This window comes from Pristiophorus japonicus, chromosome 5 (assembly GCF_044704955.1).
Source record: "Pristiophorus japonicus isolate sPriJap1 chromosome 5, sPriJap1.hap1, whole genome shotgun sequence".
Classification (NCBI taxonomy): Eukaryota; Metazoa; Chordata; class Chondrichthyes; family Pristiophoridae; genus Pristiophorus; species Pristiophorus japonicus.
In genome coordinates, this window is record NC_091981.1 from 223,237,248 (window position 1) to 223,249,674 (window position 12,427).

General features: G+C 49.1%; 1 protein-coding gene across 1 annotated transcript in view; it reads right to left on the reverse strand.

Moving 5' to 3' along the window:
• Window positions 1–12,427, reverse strand: part of abcb4 (ATP-binding cassette, sub-family B (MDR/TAP), member 4) — a gene marked incomplete at its 5' end in the record, with an annotated part of 136,652 nt that overhangs the window by 20,192 nt on the left and 104,033 nt on the right. The window contains 2 exons of the mRNA XM_070880061.1: window positions 2,227–2,367; window positions 5,602–5,702. Coding sequence (XP_070736162.1) covers window positions 2,227–2,367; window positions 5,602–5,702 — 242 coding nt within the window. The remainder of the gene's footprint in view (window positions 1–2,226; window positions 2,368–5,601; window positions 5,703–12,427) is intronic.

Consider the following 12,427-nt stretch of genomic DNA (forward strand, 5'->3'; position numbering starts at 1 on the left):
TAAATTGAGCACCTTATTAGAACCACTGCACATGCTGTTAAGAAAAGGCGACAACTGGGTGTGAGGTGCATCTCAAGACAGAGTTTTTGAGAAAGCCACTAATCTGCTTTGCTCTAACAAGCTGCTGGTAAATTATGACCCATGTAAACGTTTAATATTGGCCTGTGATGCTTCATCATATGGAATTGGTTGCGTACTCCAACAAGCTAATGAGTCGGGTAAACTTCAACCAGTCGCGTATGCTTCAAAAAGTTTGTCTAAAGCGGAAAGAGCCTATAGCATGCTGGAGAAAGAAGCATAGCCTGTGTGTATGGGGTTAAAAAGATGCATCAGTACCTGTTTGGTCTTCGGTTTGAACTGGAAACAGATCACAAGCTGCTCATTTCACTGTTCTCTGAAAACAAAAATATCAATACCAATGCTTCATCCCGCATGCAAAGGTGGGCGCTGACATTATCTGCTTATGATTATGTCATTCGCCATAGACCTGGCATCGAGAATTGTGCCGATGCTTTGAGCCGTCTGCTGTTGCCCACACTGGAGGTGGAAATGCCACAACCAGTGGACCTATTGTTAATTATGGATGCTTTTGAGAGTGAAGGAACCCCTATCACGGCTCAACAAGTTAAGACCTGGACCAGCCAGGACCCGATTTTATCGGTGGTGAAGAGTTGCATCCTCAAAGGTGATTGGTCTGCCATACCCAAGCAAATGTGCGAGGAGACCAAACCTTATATTCTCGCAAAGACGAATTGTCTGTTCAGTTGGATTGTATACTGTGGGGCAATCGTGTTATGCCCAAGAAAGGAAGAGAGAAATTTGTACGTGAGCTACATAGCACACTTCCCGGCATTGTAATGATGAAAGCGATCATCAGGTCTCATGTATGGTGGCCGGGAATTGATTCTGAGCTGGAATCATGTGTGTATCAGTGCAACACTTGCATGCAGCTCAGCAAAGCACCAACAGAATCGCCGCTGAGTCTGTGGTTGTGGCCGTCCAAACCATGGTCCAGGATCCACATAGATTTTGCAGGTCCCTTCCTGGGGAAGATGTTTTTAGTTGTGGTGGATGCATATTTGAAATGGATAGAGTGTACAATCATGTCATCCAGCACATCCACAGCTACCATTGAGAATCTCAGTGTCATGTTCGCAAAACATGGTCTGCCTGACATCGTTGTTAGTGACAACGGATCGTGCTTCACCAGTCATGAGTTTCAAGAGTTCATGAAACTCAATGGTATCAAACACGTAAGGTCAGCACCGTTCAAACCTGCATCCAATGGGCAAGCAGAACGTGCTGTCCAAATCATAAAGCAGCGTATGAAGTGAGTAACCCAAGGGTCACTGCAGACCCGCCTGACATACATACTGCTTAGTTACAGGACAAGACCACACACGCTTACTGGGGTCTCGCCTGCTGAACTAATGAAGAAGAGAGGTCTTAAGACCAAGCTATCTCTTGTACACCCTGACTTGAATAATCATGTTGAATATAGAAGACAAAGTCAGGGTATCATGATCGCGCAGCTGTGTCTCACGCTATTTCTGAAAATGATCCTGTATATGTTCTGAATTATGGTCAGGTCCCAAATGGATCGCTGGTACTGTCATGGCCAAGGAGGGCAACAGAGTATTTATTGTCATGCTCAAAAATGAGCAAACATGCAGGAAACATATGGTTCAGACAAAGCTGCGGCACACAAAACAATCGACGACCAACCAACCTACCCCCAGTCATCAGAGGACTCAGTGGTCATCATTGAATTGGGACCTTCAATCACTGACATGTTCAATAAAAATGGACTTTCAATCTCTGACATGGCCATTGCCACTCCCACCAGGTCAGCCACCCCACCACCAGTCACAACAGTCTCTGAACACTCACCCAAGGCTGGAGTTGAACTGAGACTTTCAACCCGGGAGCGTAAAACACCGGACCGTCTCAATTTGTAAAAGACTATGTTAATATCTCACGGGGGGGGGGTGGGGGGGTATTGTCATGTATGTACTTTTGGGATCACTAGCCACTAAATGGTGTCACTGTTGGAGGCCAGTGGGCTGCACACAAGTGTGTGCATCCCAAGTATAAAAGGCCAGCCATTTTGTATCTTAGTCACTTTGGGCCTTAATAAAGCAGAGCCAAGGTCATAACTCTTGGAGTTAAACAGAGCTCAGTCGAACAGTTATTGCATACACAACAGCAACAATCATTTATACTTACAGGAAAACATTACGGAACTCCATATAGTTATGTGTCACCAACCAGGCCCCAAATCGAAAACATGCGGCATAAGCGAAGAATACAATTGCTTGTGAAAGTGCAAAGGTCAATCCATACATGTGAGCCTTCTTTACTGCATTCCTTTGGAAAAATAAAAGGGAAAAGGCATGATCATTCTGTTGCCTAGCACATACATTGTCTAATCCAACAGATTAGGATTGCTGAGGCGCCGCCCTGAGGGAGTGGCAGTGGCCATGCAGTATCCTCTCTCAGGATGACAGCATTTGTCCTCTTAAACCCTGCAAATCCGCTAGTGCCCTTACTGATGCTTGTCAGTCAGCCAGCCTAGACCGCAGCCGCCCATGTCGAGGTGGTACAGTCCGAAACTGGCCCTTCTAGGCCCAGTGCTGCTTGAGGTCATCTTCTGAGGCCATCTACATTCTATTGAAATTCAGCAGCCTTCTACCAGCCATGCTGCAGCAACTAGGATAACACTAACCTGAGTACTCATTTTTAGTGTGGAAGCAAGTCATCCTCGATCCTGAGGGACTGCCTATGATGATGATGATGATGGAAACATTGCGTAGGAGCACAAGGACAGGCAAAGACACATTGAAGACAGGTACTAAGGGAATGCACAAGGATGATTATTTTATGTTTGCATGCAATATAGCAAGATTTTATTTATAAATTTGGTTTGGAATGTTTATTTTGTGGTGGCTTTTATTTTTTGCATTGTGGCCAAGCGGACGCTGAGATGGTTACTGGCAGAGGGAAGGTGTGGGGCCTCTGGTGAATGTGGAATTGGGGTTGCCTTTATTGGTAACGTAGCCGGATGAGTTGATCACGGACATCCTGGCCAGATAGGGGCTGTCTGAATTGCCTCTTTCCATCCACTTCCTCCTCCTCCTGCTCCTCAGACGATCGCCGTATAGCTGCTGGCATGGGCTGTTCCGCCATGATGACGAAGTTGTTCAGCATGCAGCAGAATGTCACGAACCTCGACACCCGCTCTGCTGAGTACTGCAGGGCTCTGCCAGAGCGCTCCAGGCAGCAGAAGCGTTGTTTCAGCAAGTCAATGGTGTGCTCGATGTTTCGTGTGGCAGTATGGTTTTACTTTTAGGAATGCTGCCCATGGGTGCATGGGTTGCGCACTGGAACCATGAGCTATGTTGTTCATGGATATCCCTTGTCTCCCAGTAGCCACCCTCTGGTTTGTTGTGGTGGCCCAAATGCAGATGGAACAGTGGACTGCCGCAGAGTGAAGGCATCATGACTAATGCCAGGATACTGGGCATTGACCTGCACGATTCGCTGAGTATGGTCGCACACCAGCTGAGCACAGATGGAGTGGGATCCCTTTCGGTTGCGGTACATCTCAGAGTTGAGATGCGTTGCCCACCAAGCGATGTGGGTACAGTCAATGGCACCCTGCACCATGGGGAAGCCCGCAATCCTCGCATAGCTGCATGCTCGCTCCGCCTGCTGCTCTCTGCCCAGAGAGAAGGAAATGTCGTCAGCTCTTTTGGAATACAGAATGCTGTAGGCCAAATGCAACGTCTACTACTGCACCTATGTCTGCAGAATCCTTGAAGACAGGACACCATCCTTCAGCCATACCACTCCCTGTAGACTCTAGCAACTTTAAAGAACTGTACAAAGCACCAAACACTTGTACAAAATCAGCAACGGCCAGTAGAAATCAATCAGCAACTAACCTGCAACTCTAGGGGCTGGATTTTCGGCTCGGCTGCGCCTCAGTTTGTGCCCCAAAAGGACAGTAAATTGTGTTTCTAGGCATAAAGCTGGGCATCGGCAAATTTGGCTCATGGTTTGTGGCGGCGCAAAAACTTACTGCCCCGCCCTTTAGTTTCACTGAGATTATGATGTCAATCGTAGTGCAGTGCTCCGCTACCCTGCCCGCCCCAGGAAACGTCTGAAAAACCAGGCATTCCCAGAGTGCAGCAGGCGGTATTGGCAGCGTATTTAAATGGAGAGACCTACATCGCTGGTCACATTGACTGCAACGGTTGCGCACATCATGCTGCGTGAAGCTCTGACTTGCAAATGGCACTTTTATCTGCCATTACAGTGTCCTTACAACTTCAGTGAGAGAATTTAATGGGGGTATTACTTGTTTGACAGCATATCATGCTCCATGCTATTGCCAGAAGAAGGGCTCTTGGCTTTGGGGAGGAGGACTTACCCCCGACGGGTTTACAGGCACGAATGCTCATACCTCCAGCTCTCTGAGAAGCAGTGTGTGAGAAGGCTGCGCTTCTGAAAGGAAGTGCTGACAGAAATATGCCAGCTCCTACAGGCAGACCGATGCCTGGATCGCTCTGAAGGCAGCCTTCAATATTCCCATCACCAGGTATCCAAATTCATTGTGGTGTGCTGTATATTTGGCCAACATGCGGGGCCAGGCATTGCCAATGGGGACCTGAGGAGGATGACAAAGAGGAGCCAGGCGAGGCCCCCCATTGGCTAGCCACACCACCCACAGTGGAGGCAACATGGAGGTGCTGTCGGACCAAGAGTCGCACATCGTCAGCTCATAATGGACCGGCTCTCCTAAATGGAGGAATCGGAGGGATGGAGCTAATACTGGACACGCTATGTGCCCCCATAAAGGCACATCTCCGGTGAACGTTGGAATGATATACAAGACACCAAAGGCAAAGGATGAATCATAATTTTACTGCAACAAAGTTAACAAAAACTCCTCCCCCTCCCTCCACCAAGCAAAACCATACAATAGACAATGTTATTTTCCAGGGCACTGAGCAACAATGAAGTTCCTTAAATCAACATTTTTTTAATGCCGTGATTTCCGGTTGGAGCGCAAAAACTTCCTTGTGTAACGCCTGATTTTGCGCCCGTGATCATGGAACCTCCAAGCAGTTTCCATAAACTTACACAGAGCCAGTAGAAATGAAAAATCTAATCAGCTGCAAGTAGCTGATCCCTTTAAATAGCGCTGGTGGGGAGTCCTTCCTGCTGCTGAACACATGTTCAGCTGTGCGTGTTTAAGAGGAGTTAGCTAGGGCATTGAGCTTCAGCATGGTGGCGCTAGTGTCAAATCAGCATCGCACGCTGATTGATGTCACGCTCTGCCTACTCTACACACTTCGGACGCATACTCTCTGTGCCTGCAGTAACGACCTACCCAGGGTGGCATCTGGCGCAACAGGCACCAGAAGTCTCTGCGTGCACCGCAGATGCCATTTTGAACCCGAATCGGCACCTGTAGGGCCAAACAGCGACTGCTATGGAGCCGAATTTATCAGCCATTCCGTCCTAATCAAGATCTTTCCACTTGTTAAACAGAAGCCACCATTACACTGTCAACTAAGGAAGTGTGACTGCCATTACCTGGAAGGAATTTTCAAGCTTTCTTCGTACATTTGTTCAAACCTTCTTTCTCGTGTTAGAGCTACAACTGTTCGAATATTTTCAACTGCCTCTGTAGCAATCTGTTTAAAATGGAGAAAACAATATTGTTAAATAGAGCAGAAGGGAGCTGCTTGCAACGCATTAAGAATAGACTCTTAATTGATGAGCTTCAAAATCCCAATCTTGGAACTCAACTTCTATCCATTGACTATGTTAACCTTGACCTCGTTGTCTGGGAAACTATACGTATTTTTTTTACTGGTGGAACATAAAAAGCAGCAGCACCTATGAAGAATTTTGCAATATGTTATTCCATCATCCCAACAGAGCATAAGGTACTGCCTAGTTTTACAAGGCCGCATTATAGCAATAGTCCAGTGTACCCATGTTATTTGGAGGCAAAGGGAAACAATGGATGGCTGCTGCGAGACCAGGGCTGCCATCTTCATCCCGAGCAAACCCCAGTACAGCTACTGAGTAAAAACACAAGGCACGTTCTTCAACTATAACATAAGAATTTGGAGCAGGAGTAGGCCATTTGGCCCCTCGAGCTTGCTCCGCCATTCAATAAGATCATGGCTGATCTGATCTTAGGCTCAGCTCCACTTCCCTGCCCGCTCCCCATAACCATTCACTCCCTTATCGCTCAAAAATCTGTCTATCTCCACCTTAAATATGTTCGATGACCGTGCTTCCACAGCTCTCTGGGGCAGAGAATTCCATAGATTAACTAGAATTAACCTTGAGCACAATTTCGGTAGGTTTGAGCAAACATTCCACTGTTGGGTCCATTGGGAGCCCTTTGGCCCTCTGGGGCTTCCTTCCAGATATCCATAAGTTGCCACGTGCTCCAAAGTGCATACAGTTGTGTTGTACAGAGATGTCAGAGGTGCACTGCGACAAACTCTGCGACAACCCTTGTAACGTGCTAGGCGCATTTTCAAAGGACATCATGAAAGCATTTGCTCATCCCTTCTAAAGGCAGGTTCAGGGGGGGGTGCCAAGCCCTGGCCTAGCCCGCTGGAGAATGCCTAGAGTTGGCATTATGGTCAACTGCTTCTTGTTCCTCCTCTGCTTGTTCTTCCCCACTTGTGGTGCTCATGGTGCTCCCTCCTCAATTTCACTATCTAAGTGCCCAGAGGTGCATGTAGCTGTGTCAGCACCTGCACTTTGTAGAGTATGTTATGAAGTGTTAAGTTCCATTGAATTGAATCATTCCTCACTATAGAAATCTCTATTAGAAGAAAAAAGATAAATCTGTTACTGTTGTGTTCAGAATAAATCCACAGGACTGTATTGCAAGCTCAAATTGTTGTGACCTTAGTCTCTTTATTCAGAGTGGAGAAGCAGCATGATGAATCACCTTTTATTCCTGCTTGCCCCAGGGTGCACAGGTGACCCTTAGGTCTCCCGCAGGTGTGCCCCCTAGTGGCAAATCTTACATATTGGTGAGGTTTACATACATACATAACATAATTTCCCCCCCGCAAAAGTCTTATGTACAAGTTATTTGCAAGTTGAGGCGATCTGGTGCCCTGCATCCCTGGGTCGATTGCCTGAGTTGAAGTCCTGACGTGGTGGGTTCATCCTTGTGGTTGACGGCGAGGTTGATCGTGTTCGTGGGTCGCTGGGGGCCAGGTCCTTTCAGTGGTTCCTGGTTATCTGTAGTTCGCAGTTAGGTCTGGTCCAAATGCTTTCTGCGTTTGCCCAGTACTTAGGCCCCAAGTTTCCACATGATTTGCGCCTGATTTTTAGGAGCAACTGGTGGAGAACGGACTATCTTAGAAATCGCAATTCTCCACATTTTTTTTTCTGCAGTTGTAGTCAGTTAGAACAGTTTCACTTTGGAACAGAATTTTTTCTTCAAAAGGGGGCATGTCCGGCCACTGACGCCTGATTTCAAAGTTTCCACAGTGAAAACGTACTCCAAACTAACTTAGAATGGAGCAAGTGAAGATTTTTGTAGAACTGAAAAAACCTTGTCTACACATTAAAAAATCAGGCGCAGGTTACAAATTAGGCGTCCAGAACGAGGTGGGGGGGGGGGGGGAGGGGGGGGAAGGGAAGTCATTAAATTCTACAATAAATCCTTATTTATACTTCTACAAATATTATACAAATAAATCCAACCTGAATAAAAATTTATAAGCAAAGAAAAGATTAAATAAGCCATCTTCCTACCTGTGTGAAAGTGCTTCAGCCAGGGAGAATGCTGCAGGAAGCCTCACAAGTTGAGGCAGCCGTTCGTTCCCGACGGCAGGGGGGGAGGAGGAAGCCGTTCCCGACTGCGGGTGGGGGGGGAGGGAGGGAGTGCGGGCCCGACCGAACGCAGCGGGGGGGGAAGGAGACAGTGAGAAGGCTGCAGGAAGCCTCACAAATTGAGCAGCCATTCCCGACGGCGGGGGGGGGGGGGGGGGGGGGGGAAACGGCTGCCTCAACTTTCTGAGGCTTCCTGCAGCCTTCTCACTGCTGCAAGAAGCCTCAGTGCTGATCATGGAAGGACAATGTGCTTTTATTAAAAAATGTTCAAAAATTAAACAGCTACAAAGAACTACAAAAATGGCCGAGTGCCAATGTTTCCTTCACACTGCGCATGCGCGAACGCTCCAACGCGCACGCGCAGGGTTGCTGGCAGGAAAAAACTAATTTAAATGGTACCCGCCCCCTCCCACTTACAAAATCGGCGCGAGTGGTAGGCTCCGCCCCCCTGGGCGCCGCGCCAAGCAGACATGGAGCTGCAGGGCGCTCCAGAATCAAGCGATTTTTTTCCGGCGCCGTTCTCGGCGCGAAAAACGGGCGCCCAGCTCGGAGGGGCACCCGTTTTGTAGCGTGTGGAAACTTGGGGCCATGGTTTCACAATCAAACGCTCCATTTTCATCGCACACACTCCATTCCCCCCCTTTGGCTAATACAGTGCTCGCGGTCCATCTGGGGCCCTGAACATGGTCTACATCACTTATTCTGATGTCGCGTGGAGGAGCTGTGCGATCATGGTACATTCTCTGCTGATAGCATACGTAAGGCTCGGTTCTGAGTGATTCTGTTTCAGCCGGAGTCCCATTCTGCATGTTCGACCTGGAGCCTCTTCCATCATCGCGAAGAGGTCGTCGGCTTTGGGTGGTGGGTACAGCACCTGTACCGTTGCTCAGTTGATCTTTACCTCCTCGTGGTCGTGATGAGTGGCCTGTGCCTCGGGGATCTGCAAAGGATCTGCACTTCGATGCCTGCTTCAGCTGAAGGTGGGGGTTTGCTCAGCCTTTGAGCAGGGGAGACGTCGTTTGCCGGAGAAGGTACGCAGAGATCTTCCCAGTTCCATCGAATCTTCCCCATCCACCTTCTACCAAGCAGCGTTGGCCCATCACCTGAAACAATCCACAGTGGTAAATCGTGCACCGCTCCCTCATGGGATACTCTTATGTCCGCACTACCAATAACTGGTATCAGTTCCTTGGTGTAGGTGTGCAGCTTTGCCTGAATCGGGATCAGCTTGGGTCGTTGTGCTTTGTCGTCCCACAGCCTCTCGAATACCTTCTGGCTCATAACTGATTGACTCACCACCGTGTCTAATTCCATGGAGACTGGAGTGCCGTTGAGTTCAACTTTTAACATCATCGGAGGGCTTTTGGTGATGAAGGTGTGTATCCCATATACTTCCTCTTCATCCTCAGGTTCAGTTGCCTCTCCTGCTCGTTCAGCGTGATCCTCGCTGGATCGGTCGTCCTCTCCTGACTTTGCCATGTGGTGAGTCACAGGTCATTTGCACATTCGCTGGAGATGCCCCATTATTCCACAGCCCTTGCACACATAGGGCTTGAATCGATATTGATGAGCTATGACTGCCCCCGCAGTGCCAACATGGTGCTAATGCATACGCATTCACGCCCCGCGGCGGACTCTAGAGTCACTCTAGGCCTAGGTCTGGCCTCTGCGGTTGTGTGGGCCCTGCCCTGTACAGTTCTGCCCACTGAAAACATTATTTTATGCACAGTGCTTGCTGGTGAGCTTCAATTCTGTGAAGATATCTGTTTCGTGTTATCGCTTGTGGATATGAAGGCTTGGGCTATCGTGATGGCCTTGCTCAGATCTAGGGATTCGGCAGACAGCAGTTTGCAAAGAATAACCTCGTGGCCGATTCCAAGCATGAAAATATCCCGCAACATTTCCCCTAGGGATCCTGCAAATTCGCACTGTCCCACAAGGCGTCTGAGGTCGGCGACAAAACTCGCCACGTTCTGGCCCTTATAGTGATGGTGCGTGTAAAAGCGATACCTGGCCATCAAGATGCTCTCCTTCGGCTTAAGGTATTCCCGCACCAGCGTACATATTCAACCAGCATTGTAACCCATGTATAAACTGACCTAAGTTGTACACTGAGAACAATGACCACTAGGTGGTGAACTTGTGGGAGACACTCCTAACCTGGACCTTCAGATATAAAAGGGGAAGCTCCATCCACTTCCTGCATTTGAGTGCTATGAAATAAAGGACAGGTCACAGACTGACCTTCTCTCAAGCATGGGCCTCGTGTGCATTTATACTGTATAGTAAGGACGTATCAATAGCGACAAGAAACTGGGATTTAAACCACGCGAGCATGGCCACTAGCAATAACAGGGGCAGTCAGGGACGATTGACTGGCAAGGGACCTTTTGTTTCAAACCGCAGCTCATGCTGGAGGCATGGAGGCACACACTCAGCTGGAGTTTGCAGAGGTGAGCAAAATACCTGAAGAAATGAATGCTGGGGAAAATCACTGGAAGCTGAAGTTCAGCGAGTTCATGTGGAGCACGTATACAGTTCATACACCAGGACGCCACCGATAATGATGAAAGTGCTCCTCAATGACATCCCAGTATCAATGGAGCTAGACACGGGGGCCAGCCAGTCCCTGATGGGTATCAAACAGTTCAAAAAGTTGTGGGCATCCAAGGCCAGGAGGCCAAAATTAACGGCGATTGACGCACAGCTACGGACTTACACAAAGCAGATCATTCCGGTGTTAGGCAGCGCCACGGTAGTCGTGACCCACAAAGATTCTGAGAACAGACTGCCACTCTGGATTGTCCCAGGGGACGGTCCCGCACTACTGGGGAGGAGTTGGCTTGCTGTCATGAACTGGAAATGGGGCGATGTCAATGCAATTTCCTCTGTGGAGCGAGTATCATGCTCACAGATCCTGGACAAATTTGAATCATTATTTCAACCCGGCATTGGCACTTTCATGGGGGCCAAGGTAGTGATTCATATAAACCCGGACGCCAAGCCAGTACACAACAAGGCCAGAGCGGTGCCGTATGCGATGCGGGAAAAGATAGAAGGCGAATTGGACCGCCTGCTGAGGGAAGGCATCATCTCGCCAGTCGAATTCAGTGACTGGGCAAGCCCGATTGTGCCTGTGCTCAAGGCGGATGGGTCGGTCAGGATATGTGGCGATTACAAGGCCACCATCAATTGGGTGTCACTCCAAGACCAGTACCCGCTACCGAGAGCGGAGGACCTCGTTGCGACGCTATCCGGTGGCAAACTTTTTTCAAAATTGGACTTGGCCTCAGCTTACATGACCCAGGAGCTGGCGAGTGAGTCGAAGAAGCTGACCACCATCACGACACACAAGGGGTTGTTTGAGTACAACAGATGTCCGTTCGGGATTCGCTCGGCCGCCGCGATCACCAACGAAATATGGAAAGCCTCCTCAAGTCGATTCCAGGGACGGTGGTTTTTCAGGACGACATCCTCATTACGGGTTACGATACTGAAGAACACATCCACAACCTGGAGGAGGTGCTACGCAGACTGCACCGGGTAGGGCTGCGACTGAAAAAGGCGAAGTGCGTCTTCCTAGCTCCAGAGGTAGAATTCCTGGGGATGAGGGTAGCAGCAGACGGGATCAGCCCTCCTGCGTCCAAGACGGAAGTGATCCAGAGAGCACCCAGACCCCGTAACATGACGGAGCTGCGTTCATTCCTGGGGCTCCTCAACTATTTTGGTAACTTTCTTCCCAAATTGAGCACGCTGCTAGAGCCGCTACACGTGCTCCTACGCAAAGGTTGCGAATGGGTCTGGGGGGACAGCCAGGAAAGGGCTTTTAATAGAGCACGCAAATTGTTATGTTCCAACAATCTGTTAACGCTATACGACCCATGTAAGAAACTTGTGTTAACGTGCGATGCGTCGTCCTATGGTGTCGGGTGTGTGTTGCAGCATGTCAATGCCAAGGGTCAGTTACAGCCAGTAGCTTATGCCTCCAAAAGTCTGTCCCAGGCAGAAAGGGGCTACGGGATGGTAGAAAAGGAGGCGCTCGCATGTGTATATGCGGTAAAGAAAATGCACCAGTACCTGTTTGGCAGGAAATTGGAGCTGGAGACAGATCACAAACCCCTAACGTCCCTTTTGGCCGACAACAAGGCCATAAATGCAAACGCATCGGCCCGCATACAGAGGTGGGCACTCACGTTAGCCGCCTATGACTACATAATTCGGCACAGACTGGGCACCGAAAACTGTGCCAATGCACTCAGCAGGCTCCCACTAGCCACCACTGAGGGGGCTACCAAGCATGCTGCCAAGATGGTCATGGCTGTTGAAGCTTTCGGAAGTGAAGGCTCACCCGTGACAGCCCGTCAGATTAAAGTCTGGACAAATAGAGACCCACTATTGTCTCTAGTCAAGAAATGTGTCCTGAATGGGGACTGGGCAGCCACGTACAGGGCATGCCCTGAGGAATTTAAACCATTTCACAGGCGCAGGGATGAACTCACAATTCAGGCCAATTGCCTACTGTGGGGAAACCGCGTAGTCATGCCCC